Below are 22,836 nucleotides of genomic sequence, written 5' to 3' on the forward strand. Positions count from 1 at the left end.
GAAGAAAAGTTTCAAGAGAAAGCAATCACATTAACACCCACCAGGTTTTGAAGTTAAAGAATCTTTGTATGTAACATACAGCAGAACACTGAAAGATGGCTTACATAATTGACATTTTCATTGAATAAGGCTTCCTGAAACTGTGGAGTGTCCTACTAATGCTATATCTAATTTAATTTATTCTCGAATTATTGAGGCTATGATTTTTTCTACAGGCACCTTCTACTTCTTACATTTTAAAAAATATATCTCCTAAAATTTCTTCTTTAGTTTATTGGTTCGTTTTTGCACCATTATTTCTAATGTTCATAGTTGTTTATATTTTCAGTCTGAATGTTTCAGACTCTTTCATTTCATTCTGTCATGCAACCTCATCTGTCTTACATATATTTTACTTCCTCCAGTATTTGTGGATTTTTTTTTTTAAATAAATTCCTTCCTCTTAGGTTCATACTAATCAGTAGTAATCATGCTGTCAGACTGTTTCTTTCACTTTTTATTTGGTCTCTTTGCTTATATTTGAACATAACGGGTAATAATAAATAAATTCTTAAGATCATCATATTACAGCTTGCATAGGAATACCTGCTTTCGTCACCACTCTGTGTTAGATGATTTGTCTCCCAAGAATGTGTCTGTGCAGCTGTTTCTTCTCCTAAAATGCATAGCAATTTATTCTTAAGCCAGATCAACTTGAAAATTGTTTTAGCAAGCATCTTCACTTGTGTTTTAAAATCCCTAGTTCCTAATCTTTACCAGTTTCAATTGCTTGGCATATAATTTTCAAATTGCATTACTTTACCATGAGAAGACTCACTGAAATCAAGCTAGATTGGGAAGTCAATAGTTACATTTTAGAAAGCTGTTTCATGACCCAAATTACTACAGCCCGGGGGGGTTTTGGTTTTGATTTGGTTTGTTTGGTTGGTTTTTTTGGAAGGGTGTCTAATTATAAAATCTGCTTATTAGCTCCTGTGTATTGCTGTCAGATTTATTTATTTTTTTACCAGAAGAGATACCACATTGGTCACCTGTCACTGCTAGGTAGTTATTTTCTAAAATCATTTAGGATAGGTGTAACATTTGCATTCTGTGAGTTCTCAGGTAATTCTTTTGGTTTGACTTTCTTAATTTGATAGCAGCTTTTGAAATGTCTTCGTTTTCGGGACATGAGCTGGCAATGTGTGCTTGCAGCCCAGAACGCCAGCTGCATCCTGGGCTGCATCAAAAGAAGCCTGGCCAGCAGGTTGAGGGAGGTGATTTTCTCCTTCTGTTCTGCTCTGCTGAGACCCCATGTGGAGTACTGTGTCCAGCTCTGGAGCCCTCAGCACAGGAAAGACATGGACCTGTTGGAGCAAGGCCAGAGGAGGCCATGAAGATAATCAGAGGGCTGGAGCACCTCTCTTATGAGGACAGGCTGAGAGAGTTGGGGCTGTTCAGCCTGGAGAAGAGAAGGCTCTGGGGAGACCTTACAGCAGCCTTTCAGTACCTAAAGGGGGCCTACAAAAAGCTGGAAGGACTTATGACAAGAGGTGGTGGCTTTAAACTGCAAGAGAGGAAGCTGAGATTAGGTATAAGGAATAAATTCTTTATTGTGAGGATGGTGAGGCACTGGAACAGGTTGCCCAGGGAATTTGTGGATGTCCCATCCCTGGAAGCATTCAAGACCAGGTTGGATGAGGCTTTGAGTGACCTGGTCAAGTGGAAGATGGGGGAAGAAGGGCTTGGAACTAGATGATCTTTAAGGTCCCTTCCAACCCAAACCATTCTATTTCTATGATGATTCTGTGATTGTATGATTTTATGATTTTATGTATTAAGTATCCAGGTCCATGTCTAGCCTTCTCATTACAATTTTTTTTTGCTTTTAATTTTTATCTCCAAAACCACTTGCAACAGTTACATGCAGCCTCTGCTGTGTAGCTGCAATTTCTTTTAGAACAGTGTTCAGGTCTTTGTTATAATGCAGGGTAATACCCAGTGTGTTGCTTATGCTGCTCACACCTGCTAGCTGAGATGAACAAAGTGCATCACACGTAGTATAATGCATACTGTTCTAAGCTGAAGATAAAGAAGCTTGAGGTTTTATGAATGAAAAGATTCCATTTATATAGGAACAAGAATTTCGATGTTCATATAAATATATAGCAAATTTTCTTCTTACTGGAATGTGAGATTAACAAGGTTGCACTATGAAACCAATTTTAGGAGGACAGGAATTCAGTATCTCTATAGTTGGAGTCTTTATGACTACAGTGTATTTGACTCCAAGAATTCAGAACGCAGCAAGTCTGTCTGCGAGAGCAATGAGGTAGGTCAAATTATACTGGAAAATGAGAGGTGCTTTTAAATGCCTCCTCTTTCTGAGCTTTTGGGGTAGACAGTTCAATCTTTCCTTGTCAGTTTTAAGGGCAAAATATTATTTGGTATGTTGTGCTGTGTTTTGTTTTTTAAATGAAAGGTCACATTTTACTGTAATCTCCTGAGTCTTCAGAACAAGCACTGTGTAGAGGGCACATGACTTGTGAGGTGCTTGAAGACTTTCCCTTTAGGTGTCTGAAACACCCTGACCACTAATAGTGCAAGTTAATGAGTCTTCCTCCATTCCTCAAATCAGGAGATCCTTGAGGAAAGCAATTTAAAAAGTATCTAAGCCGAGGAGGTTTTTAGCTAATTCATTATGCTTAACAAGTTTGATTACCTGTAACTTTTTTGCCTTCCAACTTTTGATTTCATGGTGTTTTCTTACTTGGAATTGCAGTTATTGCACGGCTAAGACAAAAGCTTGAAAAACTACAGAACAGCAAACTTCCAGAAAGTTTTAGAGTTCCATATGATCCTGGGCTAAGAGCAGGAGCCCTAGTGGTAAGTATCCTTTTTGCAAGTATTTGTCATTTGGAAAAATCTTTGCTGATATTTCACTGTGAATGCGATGACGTTTCATGGACTCAGTAAGTTTTTGTTCCCAAACCTGTTAGCATTTTTCTACATGCCACCATGCACTAAAAATGCCACAACCCATAAAATCTCAATTGTTAAATGGCAGTTATGATTTTTCCATTACTTTAATCCAGGATTTAACCAGGTAACTAACTTTTTGTTACATTAAATAACTGTATAAAACTGTTTTGTCTGACTTCAGGGGCTTTGGGATATTCAGTTCCGGTTCCTCCAGTTACTTTCTCTATCCTGCCCTGATTCATATCTGTCATTAGGGTTTAGGTCCAGACCTTCATCTTACTAACAAAAAACTATTTCTGTTTTTTTCAGTATCTCTATGCTGCTTTTGTTAGAAATACATTAAGAAACACTTGGGGTTTTCTGTGTTTCTGCCTCCAGTTTTGTGATGAGATTGCAGTGCTTATGACAACTCAGAGTTAAAAGCAAGATTAATAAATCAGCAGATGTGTAGTGAAAGTGAATTGGCTCATGCATCTGCTATGCAATGTGAGGTTTGGGTAAAGAAGCGCAGTTAAGATCCTTGGATTCATTTGATGTGCAGCAAGGAGCCTACAAGAAAAGAATCCCTTGATTCTCTTAGCTAAGGACAGACAAACCATCCAACGTAAGGAACTGCCGTAGGGTCCTCATTTGGGTCACTGATAGTGATTGTCTAGATCTGGCCATGTTTCTGTTAAATAAACTTGTGCCTTGATAGACTGGCTGTAAATTAGTCTGACTTCAAGCGGAGAGAGTTAAACACCTCCCAGTTGGGCATGACTGAGGTACTGTCAGTATGGAAGTAAATTCAAACATTGTTTACTCAGAAATACAGAATTTGTGGTTTCTTAAATATTATTTCCTTGATTGTACTTCTCTCTCTTTAGTTTTTTGTGTACAAAAATCACCAACTGCTTGACAAAAAGTGGATTTCAAACTGAAATAAAAGATCTTTCTGGATTTTCTATTTTTCCTTCACTTAGGAAGTATTCAGCCCTACCAGGATCTTCCCAGATGAAGGAAGTAATAGATGTTACAAGGGTAGCTTTGTCCAAAAGTGGATAGGTTAGAGCCTTTTTTTTTTTCCCAAACTATATGAACAAAAATATTTGATATAACAGACTGTACTGGTAAGCTTTCATTTAATCTTCATTCTAGCAAGTGCTACTTGTCCATAATATTCAGACTCTGAAATTTGACTAGTCTAAACCAAATACTAGAAGCAAAATGAGTGTTTACAGAAAGGTCAAAGGCTTAGCAACTTCTTTCCTTTTTAAAAATAAGGATGATAAAAACTGTTTCATTTTAAACTACAAGCTGAGAACCTCAATCTATGAAACATGATTATTCCAAAATACTCTTCTCTGATGTCATCAATTCTATCAGCTCTCAAACACTAATATGCAATTGCTTTTGTTATTTTAGATGGCTTTATTGTACGTAGCAATATTCGACAATGAACCAGGAATTCCAGAGTAGAAAGTATTACATACTGCAGTTGTATTAGACATCATTAGTTGAGAAAACATTTGAAATAATGCCATTTCCGTAGTTTCAGTGCTGAATTTGTCAAGTTTAAAATATAATAAAACTAAATAGAGTATTTATTTTCTTATTTTATGAACAATTATGTTAAATTAATTTCACAAGTGCCATTTTCCCCACGAATTTGAATGATTTTCTAAGGGAATTGAATCAAGCGGTCTGGAATAACTGAAAGCTGCTAGAAGTCACAAGGTTGGGTGATGTGGTAAATTGCATTGGACAATGACTATGTTGCAGTTTTACGAAGCACCTCTCAGAGTGCTGTTGTGAGGGTCTATATTTGCCAGTTTTGTCAGTATCTCTTATTCCTGGTTTGAAAGGGTTTTTTTTTGTCTGAAGCAGATTTACAAGCTAAGTCCAGTTTCAGAGAGTTAAGGCATGCTTTATCCTTTAACATGGACAGTGTTAAAAGTTGTGCAGGTTCAGCGTGGCTTTATGTGGCAATTGAATCATAGAATGGTTCGAGTTGGAAGGGTCCTTCAAAGGTCATCTAGTCCAACCCCCCTGCAAGGAGCAGGGACATCCCTGACTAGATCAGGTTGCTCAGAGCCTCATCCAGCCTGGCCTTGAACGTTTCCAGGGATGGGGCCTCCACCACCTTTCTGGGCAGCCTGTTCCACTGTTCTACAACTCGCATTGTAAAAATTTTTTTCCTAATATCCAATCTAAATCTACCTCCCTCTATTTTAAAACCATTGCCCCTTGTCCTATCACAACAGGCCCTACTGAACAGCCTCTCGCCATCTTTCTTGTAGGCCCCCTTGAGGTACTGGAAGACCACTATCAGGTCTCCCCAGAGCCTCCTCTTCTCCAGGCTCAAAAGCCCCAACTCTCTCAGCCTGTCCTCATAGGAGAGGTGCTCCAGCCCTCTGATCATCTTCGTGGCCCTCCTCTGGACCTTCTCCAACTGGTCCATGTCCTTCTTGTGTTGGGGGCTCCAGAACTGGACACAGTACTCCAGGTGGGGTCTCACCAGGGCAGAGTAGAGGGGGAGAATCACCTCCCTCGACCTGCTGGCCATGCTCCTCTTGATGCAGCCCAGGATGTGGTTGGCCTTCTGGGCCGCAAGGGCACATTGTCTGCTCATGTCCAGCTTCTCATCCACCAGCACTCTCAAGTCCTTCTCAGGGCTGCTCTCGATCCATTCCCCGCCCAGCCTGTATTTGTGCCTGGGATTGCCACAACCCAGGTGCAGGGCCTTGCACTTGGTCTGGTTGAATTTCATGAGGTTGGCATGGGCCCACCTCTCCAGCCTGTCAGGGTCCCTCTGGATGGCATCCCTCCCTTCCAGTGTGTCAACGGCACCACACAGCTTGGTGTCATCGGCGAACTTGCTAAGAGAATCCTATTCCTGTTTCTGACGGTATAACTGATTGGAAGTTGGTAAACTTCTCTGTAGCTGGTGTGTAAAAAGGTTAGTGGTGTTGATCTTGGAGTACGATGGCTAGCAAGCAATAAATGTGTCTTTCACAGATAGAAAAATGTAAAGTAATGGCATCTAAGAAGAAGCCCCTCTGGCTTGAATTTAAGTGTGCGGATCCAACAGCTCTATCAAATGAAACCATAGGCATAATCTTCAAACATGGAGATGACCTCCGTCAGGACATGCTTATTTTACAGGTATGATAGCTAAAATGTATAACATTAATAACAGTAATATTTTTAAATCATTTGACTCTTCAGAGGTGTGCATACCTTATCTTTACTGTCCGTATGAAACACAAGGTTGTCTTTTGTTCTTTAAATGATGTATGGTAAGGCTGACATCAAAACTGGGTCTTCTTTCTTGTACTACAGCTTTTTATGCTAGTGTATTGTGGGTTAACCCCAGTGGGATGGGGAAAAAGGAAAGGAAGAGTAAAAGCAAGAAAACTTGTGGGCTGAGATAAAAATTGTTTAATAAGCAAAGGAGAAGTGGAAGAAGGGAGAAAAACAAGTGATGCAAAGGCAGTCACTGACCACATCCCATGGGTAGACCAGTGCACAGCCAGTTCCTGCACAAAAGATGGTTAACCTATCTAACCTCCTTCCTCTCTGTTCTATTGCTGAGCATGACATTATTCAGCATGGGATTTCTTTGGTTGATTTGGGTCATCTGCCTGGTGGTGTCCCCTCCCAGTCTCTTGTGCACCCCTGATCTATTCACAGTAGGGCGGAGTGAGAAACAAAAGGCAGCCTTGACAGTCTGCAGATGGTGTTCAGCAGTAGCTGGAACATCAGTGTGTTACCAGCATTGCTTTGGTCACCAGTCTAAACCACAGCACTATACAAGCTGCTCTGAAGAAAATTACCTTCATCACAGCCAGACCCAGTACATACTGTTACCCTGTTTTCTGCTGCTGTGTGCCGTACGTACTTCACATTTTGGTGTTTTAAAGAAGGAATCTTACTTGGTGCAAGATGGCCTGTTTTTCTGAGGAAGCATTTTAATAATTTATTTATGCAATGGGTGAAGTTGTAATTGAAAAAGAAACCCGTAGCTAGCATTGCTCTAGTAATATTTCAGTGATTGTTCTGACAAACTGGTTTGTTAGCACTTCGGGGAATATTTATGGGAAAAAAGTGGACATACTTGCTAATGTCATGCATACTCTCAATCTCAGCTCATGTAGAAATCATACAATATATTTATTAATACTTTATAAAAATAGTAGAGGTTGCTTGGGCATAGGATAGATGAGGAAATACTAACCATGGTTCTGTGAATGATAATCTTGAACAGCTGCACACTTTCTGTATTTATTTCTTAATCTGTAAAATAGACCAGTAAATCTAGCCTCATCTCAGAAGTGTGGGTAGTGTTATTTGTGTGAGTACTAAGTGATGTCCAAACAATTTTAAATAACTTGGCATACACGTTTGTTTTTTCTAGATTCTTCGAATTATGGAATCCATTTGGGAAGCAGAATCCTTGGACCTCTGTTTGCTACCATATGGTTGTATTTCTACAGGGAACAAAATAGGTATGTGATCACGCTTACTGGGGTTAGAAATTCAAAATACCTTATTTACAGAAGTTGCATATAGGAGAACTATTCTAGTATGCACTGTGGTCCTGAGATAAATAGCAGTTTATTACATTTTCTGTGAGCAACCTTCAGTTGCATCTTAGCAATGGTTTCTGCCCTTCTAATGGGTATCCTTCAACTGCTGCACTAGTTTAACTGACTGTGGTTCTTATGCAAGTCCAACTGGTTCAGTCCTGCTGCAAGTTTCTCTTTAATAACAGTATTTGGTATGAAAAAGCAGTGAGAACGAGTGACTTAGTCAAGATGTGTTTTAATGTGTTCATAAGAATAAAATAGATAAAAGAGTTAAAACAGCAAAACATTTATGATTTTTTTTTTCCTGACCTAAACCTTCATACCCTATACTACATAGAAACAACAGCATTACTCAGGCAGTATTTCTCAGTGAGCATTAGTTTCTGTAGCACAGATGATATATTATCCAGAATTCATGGTGGGAGAAATCAAGTAGTTGCTTACAAGGCTTCTGGAGAACTGTGTGACGGTGTGTAGAGGAACCTGATCAGCACTGGAAGAGTCCAATTACATCCAGAAATGCCAAACGGATGTACAATTTATACTTCTTGATGGCTCCAAACCGACTCTTTGTGGTGCGATTTGCATATATTATGTGCCCTAGCACATCCACATTGCACAGTTTCCTAGTTACCAGCTAATGCATAGCTGACTGTAGAATGAATTTTGCTGAGCAGTTCTTGAACGATTGGCTGGAGAAAAGCCGTCTCAGTATAGAAAAGTTGGCCATGCCCAGATGAAGCTATTGTGCTGAAAAAAATGCTTTCACTGGTATAAACAGTGCATCAGTGAGACAGATTAGCAAGTACCACTCTGCTGTTTACTTAAAGCTTGAACATGTGTAAAAATTAGCAAGTTTGTTTATTCCTGTCATCAGTGTAGCTGGCAGTATGATAGTAACTACATGGATCGATAAAATAATGATAATATAAATATTGCTGTGAATCTCCTATGATCTCCAGCTTTTTAGTTATTTTCTTTTTCAGCAATATATTTTGCTTTATGGATCAAAGAATAATGAACTGAGTCCCAGTAAAATTAAGAACTCTTTTTTATATATATCTGTAATGTACTTCTTCTCTAAAATACATTGCCACATAAAATTTTTATCATCCTTTTCGCTTCAGAATACCTCACCAATGCAGAAAACCCAAACTCACTGATAAAATACTTCTTAGTGTGACACAGAAGAGTTTATTTTCTCCTAATATAAGTGTTTTAAAATTAAATAAATTGTATTAATAGAATTCTAGTAATAAATGAAATGGAACATTATATATCAAAATACTAACTAACTGTAAACACAAGGAGGGTTGTGGTTTTTCCCCTCCTTTAGGTGTGTTATAACAAATGTAATTTTTAGAGGGATTTTTAGGATTCAATTTATTTTTTTTTTTAAATCATCTTAAGACAATGTAATTTATTTAAATAATGGAGGAAGGTGGAGGAATTCTGCCAGGGATCCTAAAATTCTTATATTCAAGATACATACTTCATTATTCTTTCATGAATTCTTAATTGACTCCTCATTCTTCTGTCTCAAGGAAATAATTGTTTATTTTCCTATATGCATGGGGGAGGTGTAAGAATTCAGCATCCTTTTAGCACCACAGTAGGGGCATGGTTAATCACATAAAGACTGCTGTTCAGTTTGCTGAGAATACCTGCAGCCTAAATGAGTAATACCCAGTGTGGGACGCTTTGATGTAGAGCTTATGCTTGTTTGGAACAAAACCAAAAAGTAGTGGCATGCAAACGTTCTTTCACAATATTCATTTGTGGTCTTCTTCCAAGCTGCTTCTTTCCTCCCTCTGAATATGTCCATGGAACTTGGGGCAGTTTCATTCGCACAAGGACAGTACCCCATTCTACACTGAGCACAGGGAAGCACCTGGGGCTGGCATCCCCTCCTGTGTAGAGCTTTCTCAGTCTGGTGAAGACATCTGCATTCAGTGCAGTTTGCAGTTTTGGAAACATCCATCCTCTCCACTGCTGCTGCCAAACAGACCTCTGTGGGGGGAACTTTCTCTCCTAGGTATCACTGGTAAAAGCTCATACCCTATTCTCTCTCTCTTTGACGTGGCCATATGTTCCCAGCTCTGAGAGGCTATTACCACTACTTACTATACTGCATCACTGCCAAATTTCAGAAGTTCAAACTAGTACTTAATATGAAGAGTAACCTGCTTCAGTTTCACAGATCCCCAGAAGCACATAGCATAGTGCATTTACTGCTGCAGCTCCTCCCAATTGAATACAGCCCATCTGAGATCCTCTATCCCAGTTACTGGAGCCTTCTCTAGGACTAACCACACCGGCCGAGAGGCCTGTCTGTATTTAGAAGGATTTCCCAGTAGAGCTATATTGTTCCAGCAGATAACTTTTTTTACCATGATACCTTTGAAGTACTTACTTGGGCAGAATAAGCTGTATAACATTCTGTGTATGTTTCGTACCGCTCTTTTGACAGTGCAGTGGAGAATGATCGGTAAAGGGTTTTCATTAGCAGCTGCTTTAAAATCTGGGGACTTTTCACACTGCTAATTGACACAGATATGCTAGGAGAAGTTTTAAGTGGAAGCAGAAGATGCCTCCTGCAGCCGCTCCGCTGGTCGGTAGAGGGAGGTTTGTGAGCACAGGCAGGGGAACCTTTTCAACAGCTGGAATGTCAGCTGGAGCCACTCCCAGGAGGAAAAGAGCGCTTTGACAAGCACAGACCAAAATGCAGAACTTTTAAATTTGATGGTGTTGGCAGTGGTATTTTGGGGTCATATTTCCACAATAGTTTTATTACACACAAATCCAAGCCACTGTCAAGAGAGAAGAAATACCTTCGGCGGTATTCAGCCATGAATTCCACTATGTGTGGAAGGCAGAGGCAGGAAGAGATTACTGCATTATTACTCTGTTACTGAAAAATTTGTGTATAATTCAGTAATTGCAAAAGAGTAGGACTGTGAATAGATAAAAATTTATCCATTTCAGAGAGAGAGTCAAACTGAAACCAAATCAAAAACTGCTTGAATCACTTTGAGGAGAAAGGGATATTTTTATTTGCTTGCTTATCTTTGAGCTGGAGCTGAAGCCAGGCTTTCACCCAGAAGACACTGTTGAACTTGAACTAGAAGAAGAAAATATAGTATTTCCAGTTACCTAATAATTTCAACTAAAATCTGACCTTCCCCCATACAGGCATGTCCAGTACAAGGGCAGACCACATTTGCTAGTCTTGGCTATGAGGTGACCTTTAAAGGTCTTCTAGTCCAACCCTTCTGCAAGGAGCAGGGACATCTTCAACCAGATCAAGTTGCTCAGAGCCCCTTCCAACCTGGCCTTGAATGTTTCCACCTCTCTGGGCAACCTGTTCCAGTGTTCCACCACCCCCAGTGTAAAAAGCTTCTTCCTTATGTCCAGTCTAAATCTACCTCCTTCTATTTTAAAACCATTACCCCTTGTCCTGTCACAACAGGCCCTGCTAAAGAGTTTCTCCCTGTCTTTCCTGTAGGCCCCCTTTTGGTACTGAAAGGCTGCTATAAGGTCTCCCCGGAGCCTTCTCTTCTCCAGGCTGAACAGCCCCAGCTCTCTCAGCCTGTTCTCATAAGAGAGGTGCTCCAGCCCTCTGATCATCTGCATGGTCTCTTCTGGACCCTCTACAACAGGTCCACATCCTTCTTATGTTGGGGGCTCCAGAGCTGGACGCAGTACTCCAGTTGGGGTCTCACAAGAGCGGAATGGAGGGGCAGAATCACCTCCCTCGACCTGGTGGCCATGCTGCTTTTGGTGCAGCCCAGGATGTAGTTGGCCTTCTGTGCTGCAAGCGCACATTGCCGGCTTACGCTGAGCTTTATGAGGATCTGTTCAGTTTAGGGACCAATCTCTGGGCCCCAAAAGCCTGAGCTTTCCACAGCAATCCCACTGCTATACCTCACTGTGTACTGGTATTTCTGAACCTTTCTGTGCATATGCACACTTAAGCTTAAATTGGATTTACTGCAAGAGGGCCAGCTCCTTTCTTCTGCTGCAGCTCTGGCAACACTTGCATCCCCAGGCTGTTGCAGCACTGCAGGTTCTCTTCAGCTCCTCAAATTTGTGAAGCTGGAGAGAAGCTGGCAGGAATATGATTGGTACCTGGGCTTCTGGAGTGGATCAGGACAGGAGGTGGATTGTCTCCTTAGGAAAAGCCTTATGCAGAGGGTCCCCACTCATCATGTGATTCTTTCCATTTTAGAAGGTTTTACATTCTCCTGGAGGAGTTTAGGATGCCGGGCTAGTTACAGGCTCTGGCTCGTTTCAGCTGGGAATGAACAAGAACCACTGTTGCTTGTAAAATAAATTTCTGCTCACAACCTATGCAGTTTTGCAGTTGATTTAAAAACCACAGTTTTAAATTTAGTTTGCATTTTTTAATATGTTTTTATATAAATGTAATAACTTCTTCTAACGTCTTCCTTGTTTTCTCTAGGAATGATCGAAATTGTGAAAGATGCTACAACAATTGCCAAAATTCAGCAGAGTACAGTTGGCAACACTGGTGCATTTAAGGATGAAATACTAAACCAGTGGCTCAAGGAAAGATGCATGATTGAAGAGAAGGTGAGTTGTTTGAAGTTTTAAGTAGGACTTTCAAATACACCCTACTAATTTAGGAGCACAGAGCCCATATGGTTGTGTTTGTGTTACTTACATGAGTTTGAAAAATCCATTCATTTTCCCTGTGCTCAGCCACAGGTGTCTGTGAAAGAGCCTTTAGCATCCAGCTGGTGCCTGAGAGCTCCTGAGAAACAAGATGCTTTAGAAATTACTCCTTTGTCACTTAGAAGTGGTATTTAGAAGTGATACATGAGGTGCAGACTGAAAGGACATTTTCTAAGAACACTGAAAGGCAGTGTGGTTGTAGAGGATTTAACTACAGCTTTAGGTACTGAGAACTCCTTTGCTTAGGTAGGTCCACTGACCTACTAGAGCTTTCTGTCAGCTTTTTTTTTCAGAAAGCATGGACAACTACATGCTTATTTTATTTGTGCTATGGGATAGAGCCCGCTCGCACAGTACAGCGAGTGCAATGCAGGGCTGTGATCTCAATCTCTGCTGTGCAATGATGTATTTTATAAGACAGTTTGTCTAACTGTTGATAGATACATGTCGACAGAAAGGCGTATGAATTTGAGAATGACTGAATTTGGATTCTAGCATTGAAGATTGTAACATCTCTAAGATTTATTTTTAGTTTCAGGCAGCTGTGGAGAGATTTGTTTATTCTTGTGCTGGATACTGTGTGGCAACCTTTGTACTTGGAATAGGAGACAGACACAATGACAACATTATGATTACAGAAACAGGTGAGTTATTTTTTGAGAATTTCATAGAAGTGGGGACTGTCTATACTTCACTAGATTAATCTCATTTTAATAAGTAGTGCATTTAGCAATGAATGAAGAGACACAATCCAGTTCTGTCAACATTGCTTACAAATTCAGGTCTTCCTGTGATATTGAACTGTATTGTCAGTCCTTTTGGCCTTCATATAGGCTCTAGATATTTAGCATTAACAATGCCTTTCTTTTCCAAGGATGAGTTTGTTACAAACTAAGTCATGAGGAATGTAAAAACAATTTTTTTAGTCTCTACATCTAAGATCTAAAAGCCAAAAAACTTGAAAAAGCAGGCAGCTGTTCACCTGTCTCAAGCGTGGACGTCATTCTGACAGTGTTCAGTGGAGTTGTATCTGTGTCAGAACTCAGATTTTACTGGAATATTTTAACTTCTGAGGAACGTAATTGCTTTAAATACCTTTGTAGAAAATTCTAGAAAGTAAGTGTACAGGGAGTGTATTACTTTTGCTAATGAAGTCTCTGGGACTGCTGCAATCCTCCTGAAAGAATCACAATTTTTTTTGTATTACAAACTTTGGGAATTATTTCTGTAGCTGCACATTGGTTCATCCCTAATTTTACTTACCTATGGAAGCACCAGAATGGACCTCAGAATGAGCAGTACCTGTGGAGGAGTTTTATTTCATCTGAGAAGTTAACTTCCAGTTTTGTGGTCCTCTTCCTTCATAATTAGTCTTTACATAATGTTATGAGACAGAAAATACTTTTGGGCTTAGTTAGAAGGCTGTATATTTAATATTAATCACATTAGAGTTAAAGTTTTACCAGTTGAAGGCTAGAGAGAAGTACCCTGAAGGCAGAAATGAGCTAATTGAAGACTACAGTTAAAAAAGTTCACCAGATGTCCTTGAGGAGAAGAAGACAAAGAAATGCTTTAATTTCAACATTGTATATCATGTAATGCAATGTTAGTGCCCCTTGGCAGAAAATGAAGGACAGGTCAGTAGAAAGAGAGGCCGACAAAGGTTATTCTGTTGTGATCAGGAGCAGGTTTGCCTTAGAGTCTTTGATGGGAGCTGTCTTGAGCAACAGAAGCCAGAAGGATGTCAGTCTAAGAGGTCTGCAGAAAGTGTCAGATTTGGTACGCTGGGAGGGCTCAGAAACCGGCTGAAATGCTGGGACATCTAAGGATGTTCCACCTCTCACTGTTAAGTATCATCTTATGTCATTTGAAGTTTTATCTCTTTTAATACGTGTATCACTATTACAAATCTATGTTTTTAAGTAACTATACTCTTTTATCCTTACATCTTGTCTGGCAGCAAAAGCAATAAAGTAATCTGAAGAGCAGCAGTGCGCTTCAGTCCTGTAGGTGTAGCGATCCTTAAAAGAGATGTTTTTCGTTGCTTTCCTGAGAACTGATACCCTACTACAATCTCAAAGTTATCCAAAGGCGACAACGCAAACTTACTCTGCACAGTACGAGGTGGTTTAGACATTGGTAATGCAGGTCTGTGAGGAAGAAGCATGTTCTAGTGAGTGACAGTAGCAAAGGAGCCGGATAGCGCCAGAATCCCATGTGTATTTGAAACATAATCCACAAGCCTTTTTCATGTAGTGATGTGCTGGGAGCTGAGACACAAGCTCTCCTTGGTTGATTTTTTAAAAGCTATCAGTGTATGTTTAGAAAATACAGCATTTCTGCCAGGTTTTTAACAACTGCCAAAGACAAATAAAAATAACTTTACCAAGAGGAGAAATTTATATATATATATTTTTTTATATATATTTTTTAAAGAGAAAATAGTCTTTTCTGCTGAACTAAAGAGTGATCATATATACCCCAAAAAAAGAGGTTTTGGAGTTACTGTGAATACAAGTAAGTGTTCCTGACAGTTTATTGTATTTGAACGTAACTGTGACTTCTTCTCTGTATGAAGGTAACCTTTTCCACATTGATTTTGGCCATATTCTTGGGAATTATAAAAGCTTCCTTGGAATTAATAAGGAAAGAGTTCCTTTTGTGCTGACTCCAGATTTTCTGTTTGTCATGGGAACTTCTGGAAAGAAGACGAGTCTCCATTTCCATAAATTTCAGGTAAAGAGTGAATATCTAGCTGCAAATCAATTAAGCAATGTTTTTTACCCTCTGAAATGAACATTAGTGCCTTAGTTTTCAAAGGTCTAGGCTCCTGAGTATTATGTTAATAAAATTTACTGAATCATAATACAATTACGGGATATTTTAGAGCAAAAATTATCTGTAGTATTATGGGAACTAGAATTTAAACATCCACAAAGCCACATTGAAAAGCCTCAGTTAGCAGCAGACCAGGTAGGCAGTCCTTTCTTTCTTTCGTGTCTTGATTGAAAACACTTTGTAGAAGGCTTCAGTATTTATGCAATTAGAGGAGACTCATAGCACTAAGCAGCGTGTTCTGTGTAGCACAAGCAGGTGCGAGGCATTCCTCAGCTGGCTTTGCCAGTGTTATTCCCTCCTGATTCTGCCCTCATGTCCTGGGGCTTGGACTGCTGCATCTGAATAGAAATCTGCAGTGACCCTAAGCTATGTCAGATTCTTGTTTTTCTGAAAGAAAAGAATGGTCTTAAAAATCTGTCCAAAACAGTTGTGATTTTTCAAGCTTGTGTAGGACCTGGGCAAGGAGGGAGCAAAGCAAGATGCTGTTTAGTATGTTTAATGAAATGGCTGAGAGCATGGCCGAAGTAAATGAGCTGAAGTAAATGGAGGTCTGGGGTATTATTTCTGTGCTCATCTTCAGGGACGTTAAATAAGTGCCTGATTTAGAAAGCAGGTTCCCTATAATATCAAAAGAAAAAGTCTTCTCCAGAGTGTGGGTCGAAGTAAAAGCCTAACTCAGATGTTCTAGATTCTCTGTGGATGAACCAGTCTCTCTGTCATGGTAAGGAGTCTGGTTTTCTAACCTGAGTACCTAATTAAGGTTCTAATTGTTGGATGGTGAATATGTCCCTTTGAACACGTACATGATTGTACAGCAAGTAACGAGGCAATTGTCATCTTTGAGTCCAGACTTTTGAAAATAACTGAAGAACCAGATGCAATTTTTGAGTCTTTGTTTTGCACAAGGACTAGCTTTATCACAGTGTGGGTATTTTGAAGGGGGTTTGTAGCTCAAAAGATTTAAGAGGGCTTTGCTGTGGGAGGGGAATGCTGAGCCCATGCTCTTACAGAAGCCTAAGCTGTGCTGTGTACAGGGAAGATGCTGTTGCTGCAGCTGTAAGCCACGTGTAAGTGCGGGGCTGAAGCACCACCCTAGGGTATGGCATTTCACAGAAGACCTCTGTTCTGGAAGCAGAAAATAGTTGAAAATGTGTAACTGTGCTAATGGAGAATTGGAAGAGTAGCAACCTTTAGTGTCTGCAGTGGGGCAGTGTTGTGTTTGTATATATGGATCATCCAGCTTTTTAGAGAATATCTGACCTTTACTTCAGCAGCCCAAATACCAAAAGAACAGGAGTGATTTTAGTCTTAGCCTCTCTTCAGTAAGCTGTGCCTTCATCGTACAGGCCTGGGTTTGACTGAACACACATTTTGCTACTCTGGTACAAATTTCTAAACCCTGCTACCATCCTACTAATGCAGACATTTTAGCAATGCTGTGATAGCACCAGTGTCATTTTCGCTAGTGTCATTAACCAGATGAAGGGTGATTAATGTGCTTTACCTTTGTAAACTGTGACCATGATATGTGACCTGGTCATTTTAAGTTGGATGAGTGAGGCACAGACAACAATAATACTGAGCAAAAAAAAGGTAAGTTCGCATGCAGTTCTGCTGCATTAGATTCTGTTTATGAACTGCTGTTCCAGTAGTACATTACAAGGCTTTTCTGTCTCAAAGACCAATAAAAAGAAAGTTAAAATACTGCCATACAAGTAAAATAGTAACACAGAGCAAGACCTGCATCACATATTTTGCTGTAAAAAATATGTGTTTTAATTATACAGTCGGAGTACAAAAATGAACAAAATTATAGCTTCACTTTTCAACTGGCTGACTTCGTCATGTTTCCTAATACTGTGGGATTCATTCAGTATGCCTGCTGGCTCATTCATGTATTAATGGAAAAGTCTCAGCCTTTACCCTTCATTAATTTTTGAGAGCATCTCTCATTAATTTGTACTTCAACTACATTGAAATAGGTTGTACTTTAGAGGGTTCTTTTGTTTTTTTTACAGGATTTGGTGTTTTTAATATTTTAAAATATCTACTTTAAAAAAAAAAATTATTTCTGTCACCTACTGGATACAGTCCATACAGATGTGTTAGCCATAGCTCACATTGCAGGTGTTAGAGGAGGTTAACTGGACAAATAATTTTGACTGAAGTTCACTGCAACACAGTATAGTTTGTTATTAGTGAACTTCTAAAGCTGTCAGCGGCCTGGCAACTTTTCTGGAACTAGCGATATGGCTCATTCCTATTAGCTCTTAATCTAAATTTTGCTTCCCTTTTTGTTTGCGTTCCTTATGATGGTTTAATGAAAATTAGAGGCCAGAGGTTATTAATGGCATCACAGAAATGCTTAGTAGGAAGCAGCATTTGATGGTCTTTTGTCCCAATCGCAAAAATGTATTTAAGCGTTACTTAATCTGAGAAGACAAGTATTTTTCTGTTCCATCTATGAATTTATCAGCTGCCTCAGTACTGTTGAGATTTCTCTTGCTGTAAGTGTCATATGTGGTGGCATTGCATTTCCAGCCTTTGGCTGACACTCATGGAACTCTTATTCCTATGTGTACGCAACTTTTGTACTTCTTACTATTACAAACCCTTGAGAGAGCCTTATCTAAGATCTTTGTAGTCTTTTGAACTTTGTCCACCTACCTATTATTAGTTTGCCTAAAATTATCTTTGCTGGTTTTTGTGTTAAATTTTGAATGCATTTCTGTTCATTATATTTATTTTATTATTTTTCATTACTGATTTGATAATACAAAGATCTGTATTTTCAGTACTAACCAAATTCTTCTGTACCTTTTGTTCACAAAAGTCTCACGTATTTCATAGAATCATAGAATAGTTTGAGTTGGAAGGGACCTTTAAAGGTCATCTAGTCCATTTGTCAAATAAAGATGACTGAAAGCAGAAGGGTGTACAACTCATAATTGAAAAATACTTATTTGTAGTACACTGTACAGGGAAGGGATTGCCTATATAACAGAACTTGGACACTTCATATTATAAAAATGCCTGATCTTTAGGATGTAATACTTAGGACAATTTCAAGCTCTCAAAATAATTATTCTTTATTGTCTACTGGACAACAGGATTTTGATTTCTCCTCAGCTCCTCTCACTTTGCCTATGGCTTTAGATTAGTTAGCAGCTTTCTTCTTAATCCTGTGGTAAATATCTATATATGCTTGACACATACGTATGTGTTATTTTTGGTTTGCTCTGCCTCTCTCAGAAGTGTAAAAACTCGTTTTCTTGGAAGATGTTAATTCAAAACTCTGTTCAGTTCCTGTCTGAATAAATAGCTGTAACAGGCAGATACAGATTTTTTTTAAGTCTTTTGAATTCCTGGAAGGACTGCCTTTGAGATGCAGTGATGCTAGGTTCTTGACTGCATAACTGTTTTTCTGTCTCAGACACTCGCAGTAGTGAGATGCGTCATCCATAGAAAAAATGTAAAACCTTCTTTGATATAACTGTAAAAAGCTTTCATCTCTTTCAAGGGGAACAAAACACGCACTAACTCTTGTGACAAGATTTCCGTGTTTGAAGTTGATAATACATAAGTAGAATTTATCTTTTTTTTTATTTTTTTCCCTTGGTGTAATGGAGAGAAGCTAGTCCCTGTGATAAGATGATGGTGTTTTCTGTAGCAAATTGTGCTTTCACCATTGCAATATATCTTCTGCTTCACTAGAGCTATACTAACATTAGAGTTCATAAGTGTGATCTTATTTCAGGACAGAATTTCTTTTGAAACAGATTGAAAGATTTAAGGGCCCAGGCAATAGGAAAAAAAAAACCCTACAGACAGATCTTCAATATATCATCTTCCTTCCTTGATATCTTCCTAACCTGTCTGGTTGGTTGTTCTCGTGTTGGTGATGTGAACAGTGATAGATGTTAAGATTATTTGTGCACTTCTTGCTGTTTCTAAGGGGAAAAAAACCCATACACCTTGTCAAAAGTAAATGGTGTTCTAGAGGGCTGATGAGATTTGGTGGAACTTTGCATCAAAATATTTTGATTTCTTAAGAATTCTTTAATAAATGTGTATACATTTGTGGAAAGGTTAAATTGAATGTGTAATTGGGTAAATATTAGCATTGTTTCAGCTTTAGTTTCAACAGCAACAACCTTTTTGGAAGTATTTTTCACTTTTTTACATTACTGCATTGCAGGCCCAATTTAACTTTCTAATATATGATCAAATTCTTCATTGCATTGTCTTTCTTAAGATGTTATTTCTAAAAGTAAATGAGTAATAAATTTAATATAAGAAATAATCATTTTAGTTTATGTATTAGTCAGTTAGCATTAAATATTCTTTTAAAAAGCATTGTGTGTTTTTCCAAGCTGCAGGAATTTCATTATTCTAAAGGTTATGTTGCTAAGCACAAATTACTTATATGTGGAAGTGAAAAAGCTATTAAAAAAATCTATGGAATCCAGTATGACAGTATATAAACATAGAAGTCCTACAGCAAGGCAGTGTACCTGAAAACTAGAGCTGTCAGCTGGAAAAATTTCTCAGAACACCAAGCCTGAAAAATCTTCTCCATTAAATAAGCCGTCACCTCTGCAAAGTTAATAGGCATATATATATAAAATGAACAGTCCCCTGGCGGTGCTGCTTTATTCGGTATCACTTGCCAGCTACGGACTTTAAATGGGAACATACCAACTGGAAAGGCAGACAGTGAATTATTGCTGTCTCTTTTAACAGCCACAGAAAGAGATGATACGACAGAGAAATCAATTTGAAATTTTGGTGAAGCTAAGGTCTTATGCTTTAGTAATTAATATGATTTTATTAAAAAGAGCCTTTAGTTTGTACACCAAAACAGTCCTTGTTGCTCCAGGGTGTGGTGATGGATGAAGTAAAACTGAATGACAGATACAGAAGTTCACGTTTCTGCTCAGGTGAACGGCTCTGTTGGGTCTCCTCTGTCTGACGTACTCGAGTGATTGAATAGTGTTGGTTAATTCCTGTGAAATTCCTACACCACCCCTCTCAGCTCACCTCCTCAATTAACAAAAAATTCTTCTCTCTTGCAGGACGTATGTGTGAAGGCTTATTTAGCTCTTCGACATCACACAAACTTGCTGATCATCCTGTTCTCCATGATGCTAATGACTGGAATGCCCCAATTAACCAGCAAAGAGGATATTGAATATATCCGGGATGCACTGACGGTAGGGAAAAGCGAAGAAGACGCCAAGAAGCATTTTCTTGATCAGATAGAGGTTTGCAGAGATAAGGGCTGGACTGTGCAATTTAACTGGTTTTTACATCTTGTGCTTGGAATCAAACAAGGAGTAGAAAAGCATTCTGCTTAATATTTTATATAAATTAACTGTGGGTGTGAATAGGAGGTTAGTGAATCTACATGTTATTTATGAATTCTGAATAAATGAGCAGTCAGAATTGCCTTTACTTTGCTGACAGCTTAAATGGATCTTCTAAAAAGGCAAGGACTTTTGCTCTGCGCCTCCAGAAGATCTTCCTGCAGTTAAGGGTTTGTTAGTTTTTTTTTTTTTCCCTCAGTGTCTTAACAACACTTCAAGTTGCTGGATTCTTTTAACTAGTTGCTTTGCTGATGTGGCCTGGCCTGCATTTTTCTTGTTTTCTTTAGTAATAATTTCAGATAAATATGAAGAAGGAGCTTGATTAAGATGATAACCTGCAAATTCAAATAGAAATCCCCTATGTCATTACCTTAGTTGTTCATGATGGTCAAGCCCTTCAAAAGCAGAAGAATCTATTTAAAATCTATGGTTATATTGAAATCCCTATAGGCAATTCACTTCTTTCTCAGGATGGCTTACACTCCAGTGTTCTTTTGTCCCTTCCTTAACACATTTTCCTTTTTGCATTTTTAATACGTTGTCAGTAGAAAACAGCTTTGGCTTTACCACTAGAGGAAATCACCTTACTATTTTTGTAGCCTCCTGATATAGACAACCGAGCTTCACTGTCCTGCCAGGAGAACTTCATAGTTACCTGGAAGTGCCTCAGGTTTGAAAATGAAATTCTGAAGGTTTACTTTTGAAAGGTTTTTTACTGTGCTTTTTAATGAGGAATGTCCGTATTATATTACAGATTATATTCTTACTGTAAAGTTGCTAAAATTCCACCTGTGTAGTAAAAGCTTTGTAGAAAAAGCAATGGTACTTCTTATTCCTCAGAGAAAACTCCTTATGTAAGAGTAATTGACATTTTACCAAATATTTGAGAAACCCAAAGTTATTTATTCTTTGGTGATATATTTTCAGGATATACCTAGAAGGAATTAAATGTGTATATTTTGCTATTTATTTTTAAATTCCTTAAGAGACTATACTACTGAAAAGCTATTTATGAAAGTAAAAAAGTCCTTATCTTTAATTTCAATATTTAAACTTAAAAGAGAAAAAAAATGGGCAATGTTAAGTAGAATTTTAACTTCTCTACTATAGGATGCCTGCAAATCATTAAGTCTGCCTATGGTAGGAAAGGAAAAAATACATAGCATGAATTAGTCTTTGACTTGAATTATTATGGTATACTTCCTGCTAATTGATTTTTACCAAAGAGAGAAGATGGCTTACAATATTGCTTTTTTGCACTTGTGCCTGTGTAATTTCTTCTTTCATTGTAGTGTTACATGGGTTTTACATTACATATAAATGATTAACTGAATTTTTTAATTCTGTTATCATTTGCTTTTATCATTTCACAGAACTGTTAAGATTTTAACTACTGCTACCACTGTTACTACTGAGTGTATTCTTGAAGGATTTTTAATAAATGTACTGTAATTGGTTTCTCAGTTATGAGAGATAGCCAATCTGTTCTTGAAATGTAGATGTTTAATTGGTTACTGTCTACAGCTGTTTTTGATGTATATGGTAGACTAGTTAAGGAAATTTAAAAAGTTAAAATGTAGAATATTTTGTTGTTCTGTTACATTATTACTCTGTGCAAGATAGGCTTAAGACTGTGCTAAAATATAAACTAAATCATTAATATTGTCTGTAAAATGATATTTTTAGATTTGTGTTTTATAGATCTGAAATAAATTGACATGTTCTATTCATTTCGTTATCATTCATGAATAAGCAGCTTAGCCCACAATACATGTAAATATTTTTTTATCCAGTTACTTAAAGACTATGTAATCTCATTAAGAAATCATCCTCAAAGTCCCACTGAGAGGAATTGTTTTAGTTCCATATTAATAACTCCCTACAATGTTAGATATCTTAAATTTTAAGAGTCTATGGTATTAGAATTGCAATTATTATAATTGTAAAATGTGAATAGAATATTACCACTTTCTAACAGCAATTTATTCATTCCTAGTTTGTTCTACAAGGAAAATCTGAAGATTTTAGTAAGTTCCTAGATTGAAAAAGTAAGTAAATCTATTGCTAAATTTAACTCCAGCATGGGGAAGTAAATGCTAATCACAACCTCAAGGGAAATGGTGCTCTGGAAGCAGCCTCCATTTGCAGGAAAAGGTCTAAAAGAGATGTGCACCCAGAGGAAAGCAATTTAGTCCTGCACTAATCTTAGAGTGATGATTTTTATCAGCAGTTTACAATGTGTTATGTTGAATTGTATACAATGTTTGTTACAGACACCTGAAACACCTCTGCGCTGAGCTAATTAGCAGACTTGCTCATTGCTTTCCTTGCCCATGCAGCCTGCGTTGGGCTGCCTGGGCAATGCCACGCTGCCTTGTATCTTCCTTTGAACGCCTCCTCTGCGTCGG

General features: G+C 38.3%; 1 protein-coding gene across 3 annotated transcripts in view; it reads left to right on the top strand.

Annotated features, from left to right (window-relative positions):
* The window catches only part of PIK3CG (phosphatidylinositol-4,5-bisphosphate 3-kinase catalytic subunit gamma), a 36,612-nt gene extending 14,454 nt beyond the window's left edge, over window positions 1-22,158 (top strand). For 2 of the 3 annotated variants that reach the window (XM_086746473.1, XM_086746482.1), the window contains exons 5-11: window positions 2,762-2,865; window positions 5,959-6,105; window positions 7,358-7,448; window positions 11,992-12,122; window positions 12,757-12,868; window positions 14,803-14,960; window positions 20,138-22,158. In XM_086746473.1, coding sequence (XP_086602599.1) covers window positions 2,762-2,865; window positions 5,959-6,105; window positions 7,358-7,448; window positions 11,992-12,122; window positions 12,757-12,868; window positions 14,803-14,960; window positions 20,138-20,419 — 1,025 coding nt within the window. In that variant the 3' untranslated portion in view covers window positions 20,420-22,158. The other variant, XM_086746489.1, reaches the window with a different exon arrangement.
* The last annotated feature ends 678 nt before the right edge of the window (window positions 22,159-22,836 follow it).

Source organism: Chlamydotis macqueenii, chromosome 1, assembly GCF_036417535.1.
Source record: "Chlamydotis macqueenii isolate bChlMac1 chromosome 1, bChlMac1.mat, whole genome shotgun sequence".
Taxonomy (NCBI): Eukaryota; Metazoa; Chordata; class Aves; order Otidiformes; family Otididae; genus Chlamydotis; species Chlamydotis macqueenii.